The following is a 27,514-nucleotide window of genomic DNA, read 5'->3' as shown; positions in this document are numbered from 1 at the left end:
AGGAACAAACAGAGCAAGCGTGTAAGATGCTTCACAGGGCATGTTTGTGTAAAATGTGAACACCTGGAGATCAATAAAAAAAAAACCAACAACACCAAAACTCTTAGGTCTGCACAGAAAAGTACCCGCAGCACAAAGAAAAGGGGCCATGTTGAAGATGCATGCTCCACAACATCTTGTGAACACGTTTCGTTCAAATCAAACCATGTCTCTTTGACATAGTTCATGCTCTCCTTTATGCTCTTTGGCTAGTCTAAAAATAGAAGGTGCACACATTTTATCAGATATTTGCTAAAAATAGCAGCAAATTCCTTCTGGAAATCAAAGTGAAACAGCTGAAGTGCCAAAACATGAAATTACTGACCCGAAAGGGGCAAATATGAGTGGAAGCGCAGAGAATAAAAAAATTAATCAGCTCCACTCTGGAGCTGATATTACATTTTCTCACTGTCCTGATGCAATCGAATGTTTCTGCTTGTGTGCTTTTTATGGCTTTGCATTATTTTTAGTGCAAAGTGTGTGTGTAGATCATATATAGTGGATATGTGACTGCTCTCACCAGCAGCAGAGCCTCCAGGTGACTGAGGTATGTTTCTTCTGTGGCCAAGATCCCAGATAAGACCCATTTCCTCATCTCCAAACCTTTTTCCAAGTCACATTCAGTCTGTAATAAACACAAAACATATACATTTTCAACAATATTATCCACACCACTCAGTTCCATGTGCTTTTACTTTTTAGCGTACATGTTTACAAGAGTACATGTCTAAATGGGCTCAAATATTTTCACTTTTTCAATGTTAAAATGCCCTTGAGTCATACAGACGGATTTGTTGTATCACATTGGAAAAATCCCTTCTAAGTCTGAAATTCAGGGTTCTTAGTTATAAGCTAAACATGAAACCAAAATTTTGTTCCGTGCAAAACAAATGCATGTTGAAATAATCCCTGGTAACCTCCCCATTCGCCACAGCTGAGTCAAAGCTCACTGAGGAGCACAGACATGAGAGAAAACAGAGGGACAGAAAACATTCCTCGGGCTGTCTTGTTTAACCACAAACTCTGAAATAACTCAAACAGACAGGGTCTCCCATGGTAGAAAAAAAAAGGTTGGGGTATAAATACGTCCGTGTACAAGAGACACATGTATACTAGCCAAAGTTGGGATGTGGATTTAATCCCATAGGTTATGTTGAAGAGGAAAGAGGGGAAAAAGGGAGGAAGAATGAGAAAGGTGAGAGAGAAAGAAGAGCAGAAGCTGGAAAAAGACAAGCAAGACAAAGAAAACTGGATAATTCAGAGTTTAGAAAGAGTAGACAGTGGGCAGAAAGGGAAGGGTAAAATAACTGACGTAACAATGAAGACACAAATAAAGAGGATAGGACTGTGTTACCAGAAACTGCCTTGTCCTCTGTGCATGTTCTATTGACAGCACATATTGACGTAATCACATACAGTATGCCAGAGCAGCCATATATTCAAGATGTGAAATGACTTCAAGAAAAGGTCATGGCTGAGCACATGATGTGGGCTGAAGCTTCGGGGGTGGGATGTATACGACAGATGAGCTCAGATTTTTTTTGGCTTCACACAAGACAACATCTTCTTTCACTGCAACACAAGAACCAAGTAATGTTTTGTAATTTTGTTAAATAAACGTTAAGGACTGGCAGCATGTGTTAGAATAGCTGAACTGCATGAATTCACTGAATCGTCAGCAAAAGTGTGAGTCAAGTGTGTATAAATGTGCACGATCTCATGACGAACGCTACTCATGCGAGCTCCATTTACACGTATACATGTACTGTGAGTGCTGAGATATCCGTGGGCGTAAAAGCATTTATTCAAGTGATAGGGCAAATGGGTCTGAAACCTGTTTCCATGGTCACTGAATAAGAAGATGCTAGCACAGATCTCTGGGAATGTTTCTGTTTATGGACTTCATAACATAGGAGGTTTTTTTTCACTAGCACAGCAATGGAATGATTACATTTGGTTTGTGTGCATTTAGGTCAGACACCATTACTTAAAATTTATGAAGAGCCCCACCACTGCATTGCTTGACAAGAAAATTGCTTATCACAGATATACTGGTATTAAAGTTTAGGTTCACTTGATACGAAAAGCATTGGTCAGCCTCTCAGTTTAGCTTCTAAATTAAGAATTTAGCTTCTCATCTTAGAAGTTAAAATTCTAACTACTGCACAATGTGTATGTTGAGTAATGTGATGAGATCAGGTGTAAACAAAACAGACTTTTTCAACATTGAAAGATGCTGCTCTGATTTCTCAGCATCTAAACCAATGATAGTGAGGGTGTCATTGTGAAAAAGGATGTGAATGGGCCACCTGCAAATTATTTCAGTTATATACTTGCACTAGAAAATGTATTAAAAAAAAAAAGAAATCTAACACAACGTGTTAATTAATTAATTAATCACTGCAGCTGCAGTGAAAGGCTCATCTCACTGTGCTGCAGGACTGAGAGATTCAGGAGGTCTTTTGTCCCCACAGCCATGAGGCTTTTTAACAGTGACAGTTGACATGTTTTTCTCAAATTTATTCATTTATCTATTTTTTTCATTTATTATTGTTATTATTATTATGTACAGTCATTGTAAATATTTAAATCTTATTTTGAGCTACTTTGAATTTCCCCACTGGGGAATGAATAAAGTATTTTTCTATTCTGCTTTCTATTCTATTCTAATCTACAAACTGATCGGCAAACATTTACAAATGAGCGATGGAGGCAGGGGATGTCGCTTGAATAACCACATCACATTAACTGGTCATAAAAATGATTTTCCTGTCAATGAACTTATCAGTAAAATGACTAATTGACACGACTTATTTGATTAGCACGGTTTGATCCATAAAGCACAGGCTACAAGCAGAACAGGGCACTTAAATCCCTTCCTTCTTAATCTGACCTCTTACCTCGTCTTGAACAGTTAACGCTTCCACTGCTTCATCTCATCTCGTTATTCCTTATTTCTTTCGGTCAGCTTTTTTTGCTCTTTTTTTTTTTTTTTTTTTTTTAAAGATAAATTAATGATTCTGACAGATATGCATTATGCACACACAAAGCTATACAGTGATCTTAGGCTGTATACTCTGATCTCTAGACAGCTTTGTGTTTAATAACCTCCCTTTTCCCAGAAAGAAATAGCCCATTATGTATCGTCACTAACACATTTAACATAGGAAACGTTTATCTTTGCAAATTGAGATGGTAAATTAAAGTGTTTGCGCTTTAAATAAGTAATGCACTTATGATCTATGATTTCACTTTCAGTCTGTACCCGCAGACGCAGGAAAAGCCCGAGGCAGCAAATGAGCTCCCGCAATATTTGTAAATTATGAAACATGAATGAAAATTCTTGCTGAGCATCAATGGGACAGTAGCCTTGCAGAATGTGCCCACCAGTGAAACAACATGAGGGTCTACATGAAACATCGAGATGGAGGGAGCCACATTTCATTCAACTGGCGGAGGGGAGACATAAAGTGTTTGTTCATCCTTTCAGACCCCAGACGACTCCCAAAGGAAGTACCCACACTTCCAGACATGTCATCTTTTATTCATCACCATGGCAACTAATGAGCCCATCTCTGGGTTCAAACTGAAGGGATATCAGTCTGCATTTGTAATAAAAGAAAAAAGAAAAAGAAAAATCTGAATATTACATTTTCTGTTTGCCTGGGTTATAATTAGGTTTGTGTATTAATAGGCTATATTCTTGTCAAGTACATGCCACAAATTGCCAATATTTCACATTTGAACCCACACTCAGACCATCTGAACTCTCATATGCACACACACTTAACCAAGGAGCTCTTCTTAATACGATTTGCAACTTTAACAACATGATTCTTTATTTCTCTACCAGGGTTTCCCACAGAGTGCAGATAAATGCTCATATAAACAATAAGAATCAGGTTGGAGAGGAGATAAGTGAGTGGCAAGGCCTGCTCTATTCCACACTTTATTAACCCGATTCATTTTTCATTTTCTAATATGTTCAGCATCCCGTTTTTCCATTCCCCACTTTTCTGAAAAGCCTAATGTGATTGCTTCCATTCTCCACGTCTGGTAGGTAATGGAGATGTCCCCGAATTATCCTGTGCTACAGGAGAAAGACGTGTTTTATTTGAAATGGTTGCTGTTTACACTTGAGTTGATATGCCACACAGTGACACATGTAGTGCCTGGAGTTTCTGTCTCTGTATATGATAGATTATGAGAAAGCCTTATTGTAGGTGTGACTTAATATCTGATTTTGATCATTTCAAAGTCTATGGGAATGCTGAGATGTGGGGAACAACCACATTGAGGATTTAGCAGCTTTAACATGCAGGGTGAATTCTAAGGTGCACTGTAGTTCATGGAGTTTACGGGACAAACTGATATCTGCAACATTGCTGTTTTAAATCTATCTGATGGCCCTTGCTGCATGTCTACTCCTCTGTCAGGGATATAACCCAGCATACAAAGTCAAATTAACTTAAAAGCAAAAAAAGAATTCAGTTTTAGTTAGTGAGTTGATGAAGAAGGAGTGACCTCTAGTTGTCCTTGATGTACCTATGAGCAGCTATGGTAGCTGACTTCTGATCAGTGAACCTCCCTCTCAGCCCCTCTTCATTGCAGTGAGGAGTTTGTGAGATTATGAGTGAACAAGAGTCAAAAACTAAACCAGCAGCATTGCTCATGGTGATGACTCATCGTGGTGACGTCATAAAACCATCAGCTTGCACTGAGCCAGCCACAGCTCGTCTGCGCTCTGATTCATCCCTTAGAGAAGCAGACGAGGATGTTGTTTGAAGAGGAGTTGTGAAAGGGCAAATTCAGGACGATGGTAACTCCATTTTGAGGGCAGTTATTGAAAGCCTGTCTGGCTGCATGGGGAATTTGTTGGTGGATAATTGTTATAGTGCTGTATAATGTATTTAACTGACCATCAGTAGATGCTTTCGCTAACCCCAGCATGGGATTTGTTCAGGGATTCTGCTTCTAAACTGTCCGTTTACACAGCTAATCTCCTTCAAAGTCTTCTGTAACAGGTTTGTCTTTCTTCAATGGCAGGAGAGGAAAACATAGACATAACATATCATCATACAAGCTGTAAAAGTAGAAAATAGAAAAACTAATTAAATAAAGATTACTGATACTGATATATTGAAATAGTTGATAATAACATATCTGAGTGGCAAACGTATGTGGACCTTTGATGTCAGGATGTGGTGAGAAGTCTTTGTTCAATGATAAGAAGCAACTAAATGTTTATGGTGAGATCTGATTAGACCTGCACATTAGTTTGCTCTACAGTTGCAGCTCCTCTATCTTTTTTCTTCTTTAACCTTTCTTTGATACAACAATTTGTCTGCTTAGAGTCGTTGCCTCACTGCATGGCCCATTTTCTGCTGAGATTCTATTGTGGATAGACGTCCTGACATTGTCCTTTAAGAATACTCTGATCTAATTCGGAATTCATTATTCCATCAACAATGGCCGGCCATCTTGGCCCAAGTGTAGCAAAGAAACCCAATCCATGAAACTACCTCCACCTGTTTTTTAGATTAAAGAGGGCCCCAACTCACGCCTAATTGCCATACCATTGACTTAAAATGCCTGACTCTAATTTCACCTTCAAAATAACAGCTATTGCTAAAGGTTCACATTCCTCCGTCAATCACAGATGTGTAACATCAGGTCATTTTCCTGAATGGATAAATTGACAAACGTTACAATTTTGTCTTATTTGTCAAAATGTGCTCCCTTTATCTCCCTGTAAAACACATTTACACATTTCTAAAGGGTTCGCATGCTTACAGGCAGCAGTGTGAGAAAAGCAGGTTGTGCACTTTCAGACAGAGAAGACACACTGTGGATGTGCATAGGTACAGATTTAATCAGTGAGAGTTCTAAGTTCGCAGGCCAAAGGTTGGATGCAGTCAAGGAACACATCATGTATTGGCAGATTCAAGTCATCAATCAGACTGACAGGCAAACACTCACCAATTCAGACAAAGACTGAGGGGGTGGTGCAGCTTCATGACCATAGATGTAATTACTTCCTCCAAGGCTGTGTTAGCCTATACCATTCTCTCATGATACCTCTCCGTTTTAACTCAACCAATGACTACATCGTGTCTGGTAGAGTCCGAGTATTTGATGCAGAAAATAACATGGGATAACTGGGAATTATGTCAGTAAAATAGAGTGAATAAAATAGATACTGGAGAAGCATAGAATCCATGTTTATACTAATCTTTGCTGACGCTAGAGTTGTGTGTATGTGAGTTAACACATGTATGCACCCCCTTCATGATCATCCAGGAATTATAGCTCACAGGTTTTCTCTTTGCAGACGAGAAAGAGTGAAGGAGGAGGGGTAAGAGGATGAAGGCAGTGATGTAGTGATGGGGATGATATGTAGAATTCTGTCTTATACCTTCTCTGAGCAAAAAGAACTTTAGGCGGACAGGTTACTTTAGTAGATGACTGCTCCTGAGGTTATGAGGGATGACAAACATTGTTCTTCATAAATTCTTTCAAATGTGATCAGATACTCTTTTCCCAAGTGATGACTCTTTGACAGGGCAGGATTGTTTTAAGAATAGATTAACCCAGTTCCAGGTCTGTAATGAGGTCGAAATATGGAAGAATTGTTTTTACTAAAAAAGAAGAAGGAACTACCTCTTTTCTAATCTAATAGAAGACTGTGAGATGACACACTGACCGACTTAGAGGACTCCAGCGATCCAGAGGAGAGAGTGTCCCGACTGCTACGGCTCTTAGAGCTGAGGTGAGGCGAGGACGACGGCGAGTCATCGATGTACGGCAGGATGTCGTGGTGCCTCCGTTGTTCCTCTGCTCGGTCTGCATCGTAACCATATGTTGGAGGAGTCCCGGTGAAATGACCATCTGTGAGAGACAAAAATAAAATCAAACTCCAAGTTAGCGTTTATTGAGGCTTCTGCAGTTGATTGCTGATTTTGTTCTGCAATTCATTATTCATTACAGCACAAATTAGACAGGCACCAGCACTCTTTAATGACTTCATTCCAGCTGGTTGATTCTAAGTAAAATGCAAAAGTTTGCGGGCAAAAAATGCTGGAAAAACTTTCAAACTGTACTTATACAACCATATCTTACAGACAGAGTTATAATATGCAACATGTTCAAATATAACTCAAATGCTGCTGAAAAAAATCTCACTTTTAATGCAGATATTATGTGGTTTTCTGCATGAGCCTCTCGTAAGACAGGGGGCTGTACATTACATTTTCTGATTGCCTTCTTGCTCTCAGAAGGTTTCCAAGTTCTGCAGAGTTAATTTCCAACACTAATTAATGCAGCTCAGGAAACTGGGGCACTTAAAATGAATTTCTCCTGCATCTTTGTTCATGCATCCACACAAAGACACGCTTACACACATACAAACGCTTGAAAAGGCAAACTAAAAACTGGTTCAAGGTTCAAATGAATGACGCATCTCAAGAGAAATTTTCAGCAACCCCTCTCTGACCTGCTTCCTTCTATGGTGGGCGCTATCAATTTCTCGGTGTGAAAACAGCCACCCTGCAAGCACAAACTGCTTCTGACAATGCTTATAAGAGATATCCTTCGCAAAGATATGTAGGACAGCCCGAAAGAATAAGACACAAAGGTCAGTGAGCTGGAGTCAAACAAACTACAAATTGACAAGGAATGACTTCAATTGCGATGTTACATTCAATAACGTTAAAGTTGCTGCTTCCACTGAACAAGTTAAGGAGAGTTAAAACAGCTTTTTTTCAGGATGAGAGAATACAGTCTGAGGGAAATACATCAATCTCTGAATATCGTACAACACTCTTTGCTAATCTAATCACAGTCGAGTCTTCATACAACCCTTATTGTAAGCCTTGTTTTCCACCTTTAAAACACATTAAAGTGACAGTCATTTCTCTTTCTTTGTGTTATGTTAATAGGAAACTGGAGAGAATGTGATAGGAGGCGGGAGTCCAGAGTTTCCAAAGTGAATCTGACCTTCAGTCCACCCACCGTTTGCTCAGCGTACTCCCTGCTGCTTGTGGGTGGGTGCTGCCCACTGCGCCTGCTTCGACCAATGGCATCTTGCCAGGGGAAGACCAACATAAATGCTCTGTGTGGAGCAAACAGTCTCTTCCCACAATGCCAAAGATTTAAGCAAAACAAACTCAGCAGTGTAATAGGCACTGATTTATTGCTTGTCTAAAAATACAGGGTGTGGATATGAAAAACACCAAGTGGGAAATGAGTGAGTACCCTCCTGGCATTTTTTCTCCTTTTGGTATTTCTAACCCCGCCTCTACGTGTTCATGCTAGACGGCATAACATCTCAAAAGCTGACGTTTAATAGAAATCACTCCTCCAGCTGTTTCTCCAGAATACTCGAACAACTGCAGGACCTTTTCTTATTCAAATCATATCTTACTTGGCGAAATGTCATCACTAGAAACCCTGCATGTGCATATTTGCGCGTGTGTGTGCGTTTGTGTTGTTGTGAGGGATGCCTTTAGCGCCCACACACACAGCCCTGAGGCCAGTCATGTTGAACAAACAAACAAACATTTTCAGTTGTAACCACATTCTGGTTAAAAGGGAGAACAATCATAGACCAAAAACTGCAAATCATGAATAATAATGACGTAAAGACTGGACAAAACAAGGATACATGAAAGGCCATATTATTCAGCTCTGACTCGGTTTATCTCTGAGGTACGAAAACAAAATAAAGCTACAAACTATCCAGAAAAATCCAGAATTTTTCTGTTAGAAACAAATGTACTGATACATATGATTTGTCAAGATCATTACGAGCCAGTTAATATGCTCACCTACTCTGGCATTCACCTATCTCCAGATTATCTCTGCATATCATTTACTGCCATTGATCTTTGCGCATGTAGAGTATGTGCACACGCACTAGTTTCCAGTGGGGGAGGGACTGAATTTTACGAGTCTGTTAATGGGTTACCACAGCCTGCAGTTGTCAGACATCAAGATACAGTCTTTCTATATCTGATTTAATCCAGGTCTAGACATTTGTTTCATTGCAGCCTTGAGCAACTTTCTCCGTCTGTCTCTCCTGTATTTTTTCTTTGTCTGTCTCTACTTTCATCTTCTGCTTGTTGCATTTCCATTTCTTGTGGCCCCAAAAGCTGGCCTCTTCACCCACATGATCTCTGAGCTGCCTAATTCCGCCCTCCTCTCTTGTATCTCAAACCATATCCCCCACAACAGGAAAATAAAAGGAACATATTACAGTAAAAAAAAAACACACTTATGCCTAAGGAGGAGGGCAAGGACAGATACACATACAAACAGCAGACGTATTGATTTTAACATAGAACAAAACCACCAAAATTTGCTTCAAGCTGTGAAAAACACATATTTATGGACACACACATTCCTGTAAAATGTTTACATGGAAACAGCGTTTGGGAGGGGAACAGGTCTCTTTCCCACTGCAGGTGGAAAACTACAATCGCACTGGGAATAGCTGGTGTTCAGCTGCCATGGTAACACATGGGTCTTTCCAAAACAATATCACAGGCACGGCGGGGGTATCACAGTGTCATGTGACTCTGATCTGTTGAAGGAATAGCCTATATGATTCAATACTGTGCATGAGAACTACGAGCTGTTCTTACTCATTATAACTTCTGTGGATCCTCCATAATTAAAGTCACAATTAAGCATAATATCTCAAACGGCTTGTGTTTTAATGCATTCAGTGGAGAATCTGAGGACCTTTTGTCTTTTTTCACGATGTCGATGGAAATCTGACATAACTTAAACAGAATCATATTCTTGGATAACAGACGAGATTAATTCTGTTCACTTTCGGCTAACATCTGTACTGTGATAAACATAAATTGTCTTAGCTAATGAAATATGCTAAATGCGAAGTTACCTTTATCTTTATTTACCTACCCTCACAGCTACTGTAGCTAACATGTAATCTGTAATCATAAATGTATAGAAAAGATGGACAAAAGGTGCAGTTCTTAAAAGTGAAATGACTGCTTTTGCACCTGTCGTCTTTCTAACAGCCAGCAGGGGGCGGCTGTTCTGATTGCAAACAGATGAAAATGTAACATTTCATCGCATAGAGAAATAGCTTTTTCTCTTGGTCTTAACTTTGTCAGAAACATTTGAGACAATGTCACTGAACAAATCGAAATGTACAAGGGTTAGTCTACTTGTTTTGAAACATTTTACCATAGAAATTTTACATATTACACCTTTGAATTGAACAAGGGATTCCTTGTAGTCATCTCTGAAGGTCTAAAAAGGACCACAGAAGAATTATAAAGGGTAACATGCATGTTTTTCAGCTCTACCTTATCAGCAAGTTTGATTTACAGTCTGTTTTAGCACCGCCATGTACAAAAGGTGACTTGTACCAAAAAATAAATTATTCCAAGAAGCCTGTTTTTTTTCACTGTCATCCTTTTTGTTTCTGACTAATTCATTCTCCTTGTACGCTTTTTATTCTCTATAGTATGTCCATCAGCTTTTACTCTATCGGCTATGCTGTGCATCACGTCTCAACTGTTTTTCTTGGTCTCTCCGTCATGTTTACAGTGTGTGGACATACTGTTAGAGCGCAAAGACAATAAAGCATTGATTTGCTTTACCCATTTTCACACATACAACAAATCAAAAGGCTCGCCTGACTTTATCTGAGAGAGCGGTCGACAGACAAAAGAAATAAACTATTGCCTAAAACCCTGCAGAGCTCTCTATAGGAAAGGGGTGAAAGTAAAAAAAAAAAATGAAAGAAAGAATTTCAGATGGAAATAAAAACAGAGAGAAGAATAACAATCAAGAACGAGTGCAGAGACAATGCAACACGCCGAGAGCCATGAAATTAAAGAGAAAAGAGGAGTGACTCTCAAAGGAGGCATAAGATATCCTCAACAGCGAGCCTCCTTTCCATCCCCCATCAAGCTTCCCCCTTAGCTTGGCAGTCATAAATCTGCCCCGGCTGCCGACTCCTTTATTGAACCTGCGGAAGAGGCCCGTCATCGTAACACTGCCATTATAACAATACCTCTAGCTCTTCTTCAGACACACAAATACATCCACGCATACCGCTTACCATAAAGCCCCACCTAAGTCCATAGGATACTGATATTATACTCCAGCAACCACAGCCTATTTTTCTTAATCAGGCTATTGAATGGGACAGGATGCAACATAATCACAGGTCAAAGGAGGTGTTTTAATGCTCTCATCCCAACCTCCATTACAGTGTGCTAGAAAGGGTAGAGTGGATTTGGAAGTCCTAAGCTGACTGAAGAGCCCAGGTCTGGATACTGGAGATAAACAAGATGGATCCCTCTCTGGATAAACTGTATAATAATAATATACACTGTATGAATGCAGAACTGTGAAAAGCTGAGGGCAGGACAGGAAGCAGGGATGGCAGCGCTTTCCCTGTGTTCCTCATTCCCTTAAATATCCAATTTAGAGATCATTTCGCACAAAAGAGAGGGGGTGGGTACACGAGTGAAAGTGGAAAACTGTGAAAATTAAACTGAAACCTCAGCTCCAGCATCGCTTGAGGGGAGAGTCATACCGTCAAACAGATAGGAGCACAGTTTTTCCCCTGTAATACTCCCACGACTGCACAGCCACTTGACAGCCGTTAATTTGCTAAATATTGGTATCTTGTCATTAGGGGGCAGACGTGGTGTCATTTTTGTACAATCCTGAAACTCCCAAACATCTGTGATGTGACACAAAAATCTGGATGCGTTCAGGGACTGAGAAGGTCCAAGAGACAGGGAACTTCGCAGATGTCACACAAAGCACTTGTGTAACAATATGGCAGAAACAAAATCCCAAAAAGATTCTTCACAGAATTAAAGTGTCAATGATAAAAATGTATAGACTGTATGTGGTTGCACAGATCCATTTTTGTAGGACTAGTGGTTTCATGAAAGGGTGTATTATCTGGTAGATCTTTTTTCATATATCAGGGAAAGAATCAGGGATACCACAAGACTTGAAGTGACCTCTCCTCCATCAAATGAACAAGCAGTTGCAGCCGTCTGATGTCTCTTCGCTAGTGAATTCCTTGTTTCCCACCTCCTGGAATTACCAATACACTCGGGATGAGAAATCATAACAAACCAATTTGTTTACTGAAGGTAATCTCTTTGCCTCAGCGCTGATAATCTCTGTGGAAACGACCCAGCAGCCGAAGCACCCGGGTTCAGTGATAAAGCTGGGGCAAATGCCAAGACGTAGACGCTGCTCCTTTAAAAACTAACAGCGCCCCCTACAGTGATCAACGTAACCATCTCTTTGTCTCAGAATAAAAGGAATGAAAGAAAGAAAAAAAACAGGTGGAAGGAAATATTCGACAGAGCGAGTACTGTGGCTGGAAATGACACCACAGGATGGTACAAGAAAATGTCTCCATACTGTGCGTTTGAGTGATTCAAGCTTTTATGCTTTGGGTCTTTCAATATTTATTTTGTGCATTTCCCTAAGCTACTGTACTAGAAGAGAACAGATGCAAATTACCGTACTTAACCCTGTGAAGGTATGCAAATTCACCTGCAGTACTTACTGTCACTACATCATACACTGATCAGTCAAAAGCATTAAAGTACTAAATCAGATTCAAAATGATCATTTTTATAACAATACTGAATAACTGGTGATATTTATTACTATCAACCAGGCTTTGTGTGTGGGTTATGAAATATTTAAAGTGTTTTAATAATTGATGCTTCCCTTTATTTGTATAGAGTTAGAAACTAAAACCGTGTTTATACAGTTCACTCATGTGATGAAGAGGAAAGTTACTCTGTTGTGTGGCATCTCATCTCTTTACACCAACACTTATAAGGAAAATGAGCGTGAAGCGGGAGACGTAAATGACATAAAAACTAGAGTGCTGTATTTCATGAAACATGGTGCAAAGGCAGAACATGGCGTGATAAAAAATCCATTCGGTTTAGATGCAAATCTGGTTCACTTTCTTTCAAATTCCTAGATATGTCTTGACACTTTACATAATATAATTCTTTCTGCATAAACCTCATTCTTACACAGTTTAGAAGATTTCGCCAGGGGATGCTGTCAGAAGCGCTAAATTATTCATACAGGCGCCAAATTTTTAATTACTATGATTTTTTTTTCTTTTTTTTATTCTGGCTGACAAATCCTCACAGAATGTAAAAGGTAAGAAATAGCGTAAGACATTTTCACTAATCGGAACTGTTTCTGTGTTACTGTTTTTTGTTCAAACAGGCAATAATTTCCCACTTCAAAAAACTGATCTCTGACAATAAAAAAACGCTGCCAAATTTCTCTTCTCCACCATTGATCTTTCAACTAACAGTAATTTTAGCAGATCCCACAAAACAACATCAGGTACTCTCTGTGAGGACTTTGCAGATCACTTCAGGAGTAAAATTGATGACATCAGATCCAGTCTTTTATCTCAACAGTTTTAGCCGTCGCCACACCTGGATCATTGCTTTTACCTGAGGAAACACTGCAGAGTTTTGCCCTGGTTGATGCGAGGACACTTGGTCGAGCCTTCTCCCAGGTAAACCCTACAACCTGCCTTTTAGACCCAATTCCCACAATGTTTTTTAAAAAATTTTATGGATTCTTTGAGGAACAGCTTTTAAACATTGTGAATTGCTCTCTCAAGATGGGTGTCTTCCCCACCTCTTATAAAACAGCGGTGGTGAAGCCCCTTCTGAAGAAGAGCAATTTAGACCCAAACATTCTTAACAATTACCGGCCTGTATCCAACTTACCATTTTTAAGTAAAATATAAGAAAAACTGGTTTTTAACCAAGTAAATTACTTTTTTAAACATGAACAACATTTTAGAAAAGTATCAGTCTGGTTTTAGGAGGAACCACAGTAGCCCTCTTAAAGATTTTGGATGATACCAGGTGCAACTTAGATAATCATAAACTTACAGTCCTGGTTCTATTGGATCTTAACGCCACCTTCGATACAGACCATCAAATTTTATTAAACAGACTGAGGAATGTGGTCGGCCTCTCTGGTACTGTTTTTAACTGGTTTGCTTCCTACCTCACAGATCGATACTTCTTTGTAAGTATTGATATATGTTCCTAACGGATGCATGAGATCAAGTGTGGGGTTCCCCAGGGGTCAATTTTAGGTCCAATTCTTTTTAATCGGTACATGCTTCCCCTCAGGGATGTCATCAGGAGGCACGGCATCAGCTTTCATAACTATGCTGACGATGCGCAATTGTACATCGCTGCGTCTCCTGATGACACAGGGCCACTTGATGCCCTTTTTTAACTGCATTTTAGATATCAAGTCATGGATGGCAGTGAACTTCCTACAGCTCAACCACTGAGGTTTTAGTCACTGGTCCTGAAGGCCAGAGAGAGAAACTTTTAACAAAATTACAAAATCTTAAACCATCTAAAACTGTAAAAAATCTGGGCGTGATTTTTTAATCTGAGCTTAGTTTTATTCCACATATCAAAAACATAACAAAGATAGGTTTTTACCATCTTAAGAATATAGCCAGAGTCCGCCCATTTCTCTCTCAGGCACGGAGGTGCTGATGCATGCTTTTATCTCTTGTCGTTTAGATTACTGTAATGCCCTGCTCTCTGGTCTTTCAAAAAAGAGTATTTTTAATCTTCAGCTACTCCAGAATTCAGCCGCACGCGTGCTGACAAGGACCAGAGGGCGGGAGCACATTAAACCAGTTTTAAAATCGCTCCATTGGCTCCTCGTACGTTTCAGGATCAATTTCAAGGTTCTTTTACTCGTTTTTAGATGTCTTAACGGTCTTGGGCCTTATTTATCAGACTTACTTTTATCATATCAACCCTCACGGACCCTGAGGTCTTCTGGTACTGGCCTTTTAACAATACCACGTGTTCGATCTAAAACAGGGAGGCAGCTTTTAGTTATTATGGTCCCCGATTGTGGAACTGGAGACTGTTGATGTTTTTAAAAAGAGGCTCAAGACACACCTTTTTAATCTGGCTTTTATTTGATTTTATTGATTTTCTTTATTCCTTTTAATCAATATTTAATTTTTGTTCTATATTATTTTAATTATATGTTTTAAACTCCATGTTTTTAGTTTGACGTTTTAACTTCATGTTTTAACTCCATGTTTTAGTTTGACGTTTTAACTTCATGTTTTAACTCCATGTTTTAGTTTGACGTTTTAACTTCATGTTTTAACTCCATGTTTTAGTTAGATGTTTTAACTTCATGTTTTAGTTCGACGTTTTAACTCCATGTTTTAGTTAGACGTTTTAACTCCATGTTTTAGTTAGACGTTTTAACTTCATGTTTTAGTTATATGTTTTAACTTCATGTTTTAGTTCGATGTTTTAACTCCATGTTTTAGTTAGACGTTTTAACTTCATGTTTTAGTTAGATGTTTTAACTTCATGTTTTAGTTCGACGTTTTAACTTCATGTTTTAACTCCATGTTTTAACTCCATGTTTTAGTTAGACATTTTAACAATATGAGCTGAAAAGCTTTTTATCTATTTTGTTCATTTTACACCCTTTTATATTATTTAACTGTTTTAATCTTTCAGTTTTTAGTTCTAGTGTTTCCTCATGGGGGCCTACCACACTGGGAGCTGCTTTTGGTCCACTGACGGGGGTGCTGTTCTGTGGACTGCTCTGGCCCGGGTGGCTGGAGGACTCTACACCTTGGTGTGGGGCCTCTTGTCTGCCCTGGGTCGAGACTGTCTCTGTGGCAGCGCTCCCTGTGGTCGTGGCCCAGGAGCCCTCTCAGTGTGGTCGGCCCCCAAGGGTGGCTTTTTCCTTGCCTTAGGTCTGGGTGCCCGGCCATGTCTCTGTCCGATAGGTGCAGTGGGTCTGAGTTTATGTGTTTGTGTGTGAGTGCGTGTGTCTGTTCGTCTCCGTGTCTCTCTGGGTATTTATGGGGGTGGGAGGGTTGGTACGTTTTATCATTGTTGTTTTTAGCCTCTGTGAGGCACTTTGTGTTGCTTTTAAAGTATGAAAGGTGCCATATAAATACAATTTGATTTGATTTGAAATGTCTTTCTGACAGCTAAAGCTTGGCTGAAACCGACTAATGCAACAGAAAGGATGTGTCTCAATATCGACACACAAAATATGTTAAATCTTGTGCGTTTTTGCCAGCGTCCCTCACACAGTGTTTTACATCCTCTGCTGCTTTTCTCCTCTCAGTACTTCAGTCTGGAGCTCTCTTATTCTGTCTCTCATTACAGTCGCCGCTTCCTTTCATTGCAAGACTTTTTCAAGAGGTGCCCTCCTCTCTCTGTAGACACACACTCAGCAAACACACACGTCGCTCTATCCTTACTCTGCCAGACAAACCTTTGATTCCATAAGCGCCTGCCGTGTCTCCTCCGTCAACTGCAAAAGTCATTAAGAAAGGGACTCATTATCCCAACCCCTGAGGCATTATCTGGGAAATAAGTGTTCAAATTGCTGCAAAATCACACAGACACTCTGATTAATATTACAGCATGTTAAATCACCAGCTCCGCACTGGATTTTTGGTGGGGCTCATTAGAAAGCGTTTCTTTACAAGCAAAGCACTGTGAAGAAAAATAAAGATGCTTAGCTTTACGCTCCTCAGTCAGCAAGAGAAAGACTGCAAGAATCTTATCATAGATAGACAGACAGCATGGTTTCAGTGCTGTCTATTCCCCCGCATAAGTAATCATCAGAAAAACACCCTTTTTTCTCATCATACAAAAAGAGGACTTCCCTTCTTCTTTAAGTCGTCCCCCCCCACCCCCCCCACCCCCCCACCCCCCACTATCTTTTCTCAGCATCTCTCTCTCTTTTGTGTGTCTCTGCTGTACTCTAATTTCCTTTCCAAGTTGGCCTTTGCAGGAGCCGGTCTGCAATCTCACCACAGCAGTAAATCTCGGGGGCAGACCTCAGCTCCCTGACACGCTCCGTAATGCACTATGAGCACCATGATGACTGCGTGTTTTTGTGTCAGTGGAGTCTCATTAATTCATCTACACTAAAGCTGCAGCTGAAGTCTTCATGGCTTTCGGAAAATAACTCGTCTGCCCGTCATAAGTAATGTGTGGGTTTTGAATGCTCTAATGTCTCTGACAGAAGTCAATTTTCTTTAACCGAGCTAATAAATTTGGGGGTATTGGCATTTGACAAAACTCATCAAGGTGTTGAGATCATTAAAGAGGCAAGCCCATAGAAATAAATGACTTTACATATACTAGCACGATAAGGTCTGGATAAACTTTACTAAAAAGATTAAGAGTGTGATTTAATAGAATAAAAAAGAGGCAGATACTTATCTGGAAATGTCTATGACTCATGAAAATCAGTAGTAAAAAAAACAATCAAGTTCTACCATGCCTCAATACTAAAGTCAACATTAACTGTGCCCAGGTGAATCTAGCTCCACAATTTTCTCTCTTAGCGGCTCCTGTGATAGACAGTCACATTATTTTGTACCGATTTTGTAAGAGAACATGGGGGACGTTGTACAGATACTTAAACGTCGATATCAAGTTGATATTTGAAATTGGTGTCCTCTTCTCTCCTCCTAAATGCTGACTTCAGTTGAGGGTAGGGAGACTTTCAGCCTCCATCTCTTGCTTTTTTTCTGAGCCTGGCTTCAGAAGGTAAACCAATTATATTAAACTAGTGAGTCCTGTGCGATTACATGTTAGAGTCCCTTTTTATTTAGGGATAATCTAGCCAAGCAAATGGTCCAGTGGTCCAGAGCTAGGTGGTCACTGCTACTTGCTTAACAGAGAGATGAGGGAAAGTGAAGGAACGAGGACTGGGTCTCTCCCCTTTTTGACCTTAATAACTCCTTGTTGTTTTGTGTGTCATATCTTGGTCTTTGGAAAGGTCTGTTGTCAGTAACTTTAGCTTAATGTTGAGCATAATATGTTCCAACACAAAAAAGTGAAAGAGTCTCTTATTCTGGGAACAAATTAATACAAAATTCCTTTCAGATGATAACTGAATTGAAGCTGCTTTGAAAACATTGTTTCAATATCAAATTAACCAAACTGTAGCTTAGACTGACTTTTTTAGATGACGGTTGAATTAATATTGATAAAATGTCAGCTTGTGCTTGAAAAATCAATGTTTCATCAACATGAATCACAATGAACTCTCTCCATTCTGTTTCAACGTCAGACATCATTGTAAGTTCGGCATTTATAGCTGTTGACATTTCAGTGTTGATTCAATTAGACTTTACTATTACGTTATCCATCTTTGTTCCTAATTAGCACTAAATAAAAGTAAAGCTAAGACTGATGGAAATGTCATTAGTCATAACATTAGTTATTAGTTATGACTAACACTGTCTGTTTATATAGCCATGTTGTTGACTCAGCAAACGAAAAGGTTGAACATGCAGCTTTAAAAATCGCTGTTAGACAATTACAGGTTTCTGAATGTGTTTATGTGTCTACTGCAGGAAGCTGGAGCCATTCAATGCTCAACACTCAAGAAAGGTTAGAGGTTAACGCACTGGAGAAGTGAGGACAAAAGTCACATGCAGTCTTTGCCTCTGTCTGTGTATGCGTGGAGGGGGTTAGAAATCCAATTACTAAACAATATCACTCTGTCAATCAATAAAACCACCAGCTAGAACATCCAGCGGCCCTCATCAGCAATTGGCAACGCGCAATGCTCCTTAAAACACAAGCTTAGTTCAGGCAATAATGAAAGCATCAACTGGAAAGAGCTGAATGCCATAAAAAAAAATCCCTATATATATGCCAGTTCTGAAATCTTAACAAAAGGATAACACATGGGTGTCTGCTGTTGAATAAATCTGGTTTTAAGATTTAATACGTGTGGTTTGGAGGGTTTGACTAGTGGCCAGGGATTAGAGTGTCTGTCTGTGTGTGGAAAGAATTCCAGACTTATTGACAGCAGGAGTTTTATAGGTAGCAGTCTAAATACCTCACATTTTCGACAGAGTGAAAACCTATAGATACCACTTTGATTTGATTGGAGACAACGTTGAAAGTGAGGAAAAAATATATATGTATAACAATCAATTAAAGGTCACAAATAGGGATGTATGACAGGCAGATGCTTAGAGTTGATTGCCATTCAAGGGAATATAATACTGTAACTACAGCACTCAAAACAAAAATTGTGCCCCAGAGTAGCGCTTCTAGAGGAACTTCTAAACACAGCTTTGAGGTTTCATTACAGGATTTGAAATTTAGAGGCACAAAAGCCTTTCATAATGGAAATTTTGTTAGGCAGCACAGCAGTCTCCATCAGCCATATGCAATCCAAATCCTAAACTGTCAAAAGCTTGGTAATTTAAATGCAAAGCTACAGACACACGTAGATTATTGACTTAAATTGTTTAAATTCCAAGGAATTTCACCAGTCAATTAACTACACAGGCATACTGCCATGTTCAGTTTCCCAGGAGGACATGAATAGCCTCATCAAAACAACCAAGAGGAGCCACTTTCTCTCTCTAGAGAAGCACAAGGCTATAAAGTCTTAGGCAAAGTAGCAAGAATGCTCAATTACTCTATCAGGCATAGGTGCAATCTTTTATTTCATAGAGGAGTCAACAGTCAGTGTGTGTTCCTGGCATTATTTCACCTCCCATCAGCATTATCCCCCCCCCCCCCACACACACACACACACACTACAGTCCCCTGAGTCCTGATGTTACCATCCCGCTCCTGGTGTGAGATTGTCTCCATGAAACCAAATTAAACAACAAACAAGTGTACTTGTGCCTCTCTCATGACCTGCAGTTGCCCTCACATAACTGTAACTGTAACTGTAACTGTAACTGTAACTGTAACTGGCTAACAGGTACTCCTAGTCATCCTAATGTTTTGACTATTTGCATCTGAAAAAAAAATCTTGAGATTATTGACAAGATAGGAAAAGCATGAATTGGGAACATTCAAAACTGTTAACCAAATGGGATAGTTCACACAACTTATTTCTTTATACTTATGCATGAATATGCAATATTCCCCTTCTCTCGCAATGAAAAACTTTAACACTCGGGGGCATTTAGAAAATGGCAACTGATATAAGTTTGATGTGTGAAATTTGCTAAAAGGAACCAGACAAGCCTTCCCTCGGTATAACTCAATCCTTTCCCATCCTTTGCCCCCCTCCCAACTACTCAGACATCATGGCCTGCAGCAGCGCTTATCATTCGCAAACAGCAGAACAAGCACAAAAGGTTCCAGTCTGACTAATCTCTGGTCAAACACAAGCCGTCGCATCATCACTGCTTAGGGCAATAAACTGCTGCTTTATGCTGGGGCCGTTCAGGGGACACACGTTAAGACTTTGCTAAACAGACCATGGAGATTTGCCAAAACCTGTCTCCAGGGAAACTGTTGCCTGGGTTACCACAACTAACAGGAAGCAAATTTCATTTATGATTAGGTAACCTGTCACGATACATAAGTGGATTTCATTCACGTTACTCTAAAAAACAGCTTATTTACAGGTTGAAATTGGCAAACAGAGGTTTGTGAATGCTGGTTTCTTAGTCTCGTGAATCGATCAGCATCTGCTTGCCTTATCATTGGCTACTTGGCATCTATTTAGGCTGCAGCTTTTTAAGAAATCCTTGACAAAATCAAGCATGCTGACTTCACAGCAGACTTCAAGGATCGTGTAAACTGTCAGGCTGCATTCCACCATAAGGTTAGCTGTCAACATCCATTCAGTCCATTCTCATCCAGAGTGGTTGCCATGGAATTTCTGTGGCCAATATCAGTTCTGCTCTAATCTTCTTTTCCTCCCCCTTGCTCTCATTTCCCTCTCTCTGCACTGGCAATGGGCCAGTCTGACTGTTTCAACCATCCCAGCATCAATTACCTGAATTCCACACTCACACATTCCCATGATTACTCTAAAACCTACACACTTATATGATATGCCTCATCCACCCCCACACATACTATACTGTATCATCATCACACTCCATCACTCATGACATAGAAGAGAATGTACACAGTATAGCAAAGAAAAAAAAAACCTCCAGCGGGCTCTCAGATTTTAACATTCATCTGAGCACACAAGGATAATTTCACCAAATGAGGACAGCGAATAATTAGATAGATGAAAGACAGATTCCACACAGACTGTCATTTCAATTAACTCTTTTCCTCTGGCAGTCTGGCTGCTGCTGTCTATTGAAGGTTATTGGCTCAGCTCAGCAGCATCTACAACAGGAGCCAGTCAGGAAGAGCCATGTTGCTATCTGAGCTGCTAGATCTCATCAATGCTCTAAAGAACTGTTGTCTCCATCCTAAGATTGGTAGCTACATCAATTGGGAAAAAAACAAACAATGCTTCTTTCTCAGCTGGTTTTGTTAAACATCTTCCCACCAGCTCTTTGGAGGACTAAATGAGTTTTGGTTGATTCCAACAGATACAGTCAAGCTAGCAGCGTCTTGTTGTGGTTGCATTTAAACATGATGAACGGGCCGGATTGACCGAAGCAACCCCCTCTCAGTCCCTCACTCCCACTCCCACATCCTCATAGGTATTTACTGGTTTATCCCAGGCACAGTCGCCCTGGCAACAGGACCAAGCAGAGACACACAGGAAACTCTGAGTAGACCTGTGTAACAGAACTGTATGTGTGCTTTTTTTTGCGATTCCCTCTGAAAATACATGCAGGGTCAATATTACCATAATCACTCAAAGTCTCCTTGCCATACTAGCAGCTACCACCTATATATCAATACAAGCCAATGTGGGAAATAGCATGGTCGAAACAGGGCGGAAAAGCACCATGCAAAAACAAATATGTACCCATGTTTCTGTTGAAGACACACTGTATGTTTCAGATAATGCATGCAAAAAGAATACACCACCTTCTTGAACAAGGAGGTAATTGTTTTGTCGGTAAAATTGTAACAAATCAAGGAAAAATGCCAATCCCAGTTTTCCTGAACATTCTCAAAACCCAGACGAGAGGAGTTTGTAATACAATCTAAAAAGCAGAAATGAGGGGAACAAAAATTACATTCAGGAGACTAAAAACAAATAAAAAATTTTATGCATTTGGTAGATACTTTCATCCAAAGCGACTTACAGGTAGGCAGATAGGGTAAAGGAGTCCTGCCTAAGGAGGTAGTACCTTTCATGCAGGGGATCTGAACCCAGTTCTCCCACACAGAAGGTAGCAATCATACCACTACACTATCCAGTCCCACTAGTAAAATGAGTTCAATTAGTTGTGGAGAAAGGATAGCGCTATCTATTTGCTATTCAATCTAATTTACTTAATAATTGTTCTCTGTTAATTCAAATTTTAGGCTCATTTTCAGTTTTTTCAGAACTGATTATAAATAAAAATGAAAGCTGTGCCATTAACTTAAAGTGAATTCTAAAAAATGACAAATGAATCAACACACTGCATTCCATTTCTTGTGGTTTGGACCGTTAATTATTCCGAGAGGTCCAACTCTATCTTGTTTGTTGCAAAGACAAAACAGCTGTCCTTGCTCATCATCTCCATGGAAACGGGAAGCTTTTGGTGCACATAGATTTACTTATCATGCTGATACCAACTCAAGCACTGTTATTTCCACTACACCCGTGTCTCACCTGTGCTGTGTTTCATGCGTCTCCACCCACACAAATGGAGTCCCGCTCCTCCACACAGTCAAAGACACACACACACACACACACACACACACACACACACACCAAAGCAGAAAAAAGAAAGTATGAATATAAATTACCCTAAACTAAATGATAACTAACCCTTTTCCTTTATTCTGGTTTCTTGCCAGCCTTCCCAAGGTTACTGTAAAGGAAATACTGGATTGCCGCCTGAATAAAAAAATAAAAAAATTCCATAGACAAGAACTAATTTCTATTTGCATTATGGCTGGCTTTAGTGAATTAAATAGAAATTGGCAGTTTTTGCACATGAGTAAGAGCACTTAAGGTAAAGTAATGTTGCTAATCTGCTATTTTGGCCTATGCTGCGTGTGTGGCGAAGCTTTCCCTGAGCTAAAGCCCCAGCTTTAGTAACCGCTGCAGTATAAATGGATAGTAAGGTAACTTTAAGTAAACTCCTGACTAACACTTTGCTGGAATAGTAAAGTAGGTTATATAACAAATGCAGTGGTGCAATGGTAACACTCTCTGGGGGAATAAAAATGCTCAGTCGACATTCAAGATGGGCAATTCTTCAAAAAGAAGAGCATGGCTTTCCATGAATCCATCCATCCAACCATTCAATATAATTTCAGAAAAGTGAAGCTACCCAAACTTCTCAAACAGGGATGGATTTGAATATTATCTTTCTAAACACAGTTTTGGATTTATATGAGAGAGAGAAATAACAGCAACATCATGTACAAGTACTTTTTATCCATCATGTCAACTTTTCGCAACAACAACCCATTAAACGTGGAGTGCGATGTACATTTGCCATTTTGGGATCAACTGAGAAGTCTCCCTGTTTTTATTGCATCGATAAAGGTTAGAAACTGAACTGGAGCACGGGGTTCTTTTAGGACACTTATTTCTTTTATGCTTTGCTTTGTGAGGAGATATCAAGAATAGAACTGGCCTCTAACACAAATTGTCCTTACACAAGTTAACAGATGTCTTGCTCCTGTGCAAAAAATGCACCTGAAAACATATATTACTTATAGGGACATGGAGGGAGAATTTGTTCCTATTTTCTGGTGCCTCGAAGGAGGAGAGATGTATTAATTCAAGGTTAAAAGAATGCATTGAAAAGAAAAACAATAACTACAATCCAAAGAGAATGCAAGTCATGGATTGGAGACTCAATGCCTTTTTTTTAGTTACTCTGAATGGAGCTTTACCTGAGGCAGAACAAGACTGCAGGCTTATCAAAAAAGCCATTAAGAATGTCCACTTGGGAAGCTGACTGTTGCTCAAAAGAGGAGTAAAAAAAACTCATGTTTAAGAATAAGCAGACCCATCTGGCCCTTCTTTAAAATCATTCTCTGCTTCTTCATCTTCACCCATGACTCTTCACTAACTCAATTTTCCCTTGTTTACTCTTTCAATTACTCACCTTTGTTTCTCAACCCCCTTTCTCTCACGTCTTAAACTTTCTACTAATCATTTAATTACCCTCCATCGTCTTTTCTCCACTTGCATCTCTCCCCTCTCCTCTCTGGGGCGATGACTGATAGTGAGGTGCCCATTACATGGCCTGCCTGGGTAACATTATCCTGCTTATGTAACGAGACACTACAAGCAGGAGAGGGCATGGCACTGCAGGTTGTAGAGCGCCATATGTATGCATGGGTGTACGCCCACGGCTGCCGTTAAACTTCAGTACATTATGAAAGAGCAGGAGCACATAAGCTCTTGAAAAGCAATGATTCCTACGGGCAGTTAGAAAACTAATATTGGTGTTTCTTAACTACAGACTCTAAATCAATAAAAAAAAGCAAGCTATTCTACTCAGATGAGCTACAATCTATTTGCTAATACAGTTCCTCAGAGGGATCCGAAAAGAGAAAAACAGGTTTGAAACGAAGATGCCACAGGTATGAATACATGTAATAGAAATATGTGCAACAGTTAGGAAAAGCAGAAAACCAGTGTAATAACCGTAAGTATGTTTGAATCAGTGTGAAACTGCAGTGTTATCATTACAATGAGCAATTTATGCTCATAGATAGAGCTGGTTCTTCCTGTCCTTCACCGTGTTGTATCATTATGATTACAGCAGTGCAAAAAGAACGTGTCATGTTGTCTCTAGAGCAGAACTCTGATGTTTTTACAGCCATCACCCTTTTCACACATACTTTTCCCAGGCAGGGTACACCCTGTACAGGTCACATGGTCACCATCCAGCCACAACACCTGGGTATACATGCTTATTTTCACTGCAGACACTGCAGTCAGAGCTTTTCTTTCCTTTTTTTTCTTTTCTTTTATCAGAAAAAATGTCTGCCAAGAGTAGCTTCTCACATTGTAGCTCTGAAAATGAAAGCGATTGACTGATTTTTTCTCTTCAACCTGTCATCAAGACGTCAAGGTAGGCGGCAGCTTATTGTCTGTCCTACTGTGCGGGGATGACGTCCACAGGCGAATCAAAAATAGTAAAGTGGGTCGTGACTATCAGAAACACAGTCTGTAGGGTACAGAGTGATGTCAACCCTTAGTGTTGACGTAGCGATGTGCCTGTCCACTGTAAGTTGTAGCCCTCACAGCACTGAGGATAAACCCATCACTACATGGGATTGGAAAGGCCTTTTTAATTGGCAGTATTTTAAAAACCTGCTAAACTCAATATCTTAGGGTGTAAAAATGGTATTTGTTTCATATTGATGGTATTACCTGAACTATATTCTGAGATTGCATCTTTCAAGTTGTTGGGCTCTCTTTCTCATTTGGCTTCACCTTGGCATCAAAAATGTGTGCCATTAAACTGTAGCAGAAATAAGAAGCATACAGCACAAAACTACATGCTTTGGAACGATTACATTTCTGTTGGTTTCATCCAGGCATTTTTACACAGGTGAAATTAAACTATTCAAACAATTTGCCAATTCATTTTTTTCAGTTAAAACATATAAAAATTACGTCTAACATATAAAAACAAAAAAGGGAAACCTTCCTTCTGTTCGCTCTATAAATTATGAATAGTGTGGAACTGAAGACCTTGATTAAAATTCTACAGCCAAAAAGTAAAAGTAAAACATCAATATGGTTGAGAAATCGAAGGGATCTAAATTATACAGAAAGTTAGATCCTTCTGATAGAAACTTTATTAGGTCAGTCAAGAATTACAAAGCAACACAAAATCCACAGAAGAAGTGTTTTAAGTTTCCTCTCAATGAAGTCACAGTTTACCCATCGGTGTTCTCCTCTTTCTACAAGGCAGGTAAACTGATAAATTAAACAGTTTGTTGAATTATTTTGGCAAGCATTCTCACTCTTCTTCTCGTGCACAAATCTTTCACTCAGCACTTCACATGCAGAGATGAGTGTATCACAGTTTGAGGGGAAACACCATGAAAGCACAGCAGGTTCTTGTATTCATACAAACAAAAGGCAGATTTCCCCACAGAGTGTGGGCGTCCTCAAACTCCGTGGAAAAGACCTCCTTTGGTGTGTGTGTGTGTTTGTGAGAGCTTGTGTGTACAATGTGACTGGGAGGGAAGAGCAGGTGGGGGGTGGGGCAGCCATGGGTGGAAATGGTGCACAGCAGCACCGCACAGTTTCTTGACCACCTGACAGATGTGCTAAGAGCCGCAGTCAAGCCTGGGATAGCATGACATCATACTGAGCAGAATGAACCACAAGGACACATGAATGCCATTATTCAACACATAGGTGTATTTACTTGCAGCTGTACCACACACACATCAGACTAAACGGGCATGTTTTGTAGCTAAATAACTATTTAATCCTCAGCAATTAGATATAAAGTGACATTAAACTCCACGTGACGCGGGAAAAGAAGGCAATGAGAGACGTTAAGAGAGAGAATGTGGAACTACATAGCAGGAACAACGGAGTTATTTTTGCCATCATTCCTGCGTGACAATGAATCAAACCCAACTACTCTGAGTGTGTGATTTGTAGCCACGTGCTCCCATGTTGTGGAGCACAGCAATGCAGTGCAGCCAACTGAAAACAAAAGCCCCAATGTCCTTCTGCCCTTGAATCCGAGCACTTCCTGGCTGAAAACACGTGACTTGGTTTTAAATAAAAGTGAGTCAAATTTGAAGAAATATAAATAAACAGTACATATACTAAGACATAAACTAGAATATTATGGCATTTAGAATATGATCTTAGCAGGCAGACAAGAGAAACAGAAACAAACTTGGCTGCTCAAATCCTGGATGAATCTGTCTAAGAGATCCTTCAGACCAGCTCTGTCCACATTCCAACACATTTGACATATCATCATATTATACCTTGCACTATTCTGGCCCTCCCCCGTTCTAGACAATCAGTTTTCTACAGTTCTTCTGAGTCTTCTAAGCAAATGTATGTACATATCTATTGACGAGGAAACAACTATTTAATGACTGAACGATGGTAGTGAGCGCACCCTTAGTGCAAAGTCACTCAAAGTTGAAACAGTCAACGCTGTATCACCTCAATAATTACAATATTTCTCAGTTTACAAGTACATCATCTCGTCCTATTTTTAGTAAAGATCTACTGTTTTGTAAAGAATGCACAGAAAGTACAGCCCAAAGGCATAAAACTCAATGAAACAAAAGCTCTTTGGCACAAGAATTAGAAAACCTGTAAACACTGCAACTAAATTGAGAAACCTGTTTTACGAATAACCAAGTTGCATGATCTTTGAATATCAGGACATCAGTTTTGGACCCACTGTATGTGTTGTTTTTGTCTGCATGATGGAAAAGAAGCACCAGAACTACTGAAAAAGAACATTATGAGGTCTCACAAAGATGACAAATGATACAGGAAGGCCGGTGACAAGCTACAAATCAGTGGAAACAGTCGCAGC

At 39.8% G+C, this 27,514-nt stretch overlaps 1 protein-coding gene across 1 annotated transcript in view; it reads right to left on the bottom strand.

Annotated features, from left to right (window-relative positions):
- Window positions 1-27,514, bottom strand: part of bcr (BCR activator of RhoGEF and GTPase) — a 79,110-nt gene that overhangs the window by 29,075 nt on the left and 22,521 nt on the right. Inside the window, exons 2-3 of the mRNA XM_072371766.1 lie at window positions 6,743-6,927; window positions 560-664 (exon numbers count right to left, since the gene is read on the bottom strand). Coding sequence (XP_072227867.1) covers window positions 560-664; window positions 6,743-6,927 — 290 coding nt within the window. The remainder of the gene's footprint in view (window positions 1-559; window positions 665-6,742; window positions 6,928-27,514) is intronic.

This window comes from Leuresthes tenuis, unplaced genomic scaffold, assembly GCF_036924035.1.
Source record: "Leuresthes tenuis unplaced genomic scaffold, fLeuTen1.0.hap1 SCAF_19, whole genome shotgun sequence".
In the NCBI taxonomy this organism is placed as follows: Eukaryota; Metazoa; Chordata; class Actinopteri; order Atheriniformes; family Atherinopsidae; genus Leuresthes; species Leuresthes tenuis.
This window is presented reverse-complemented; position numbering and strand designations above follow the sequence as displayed.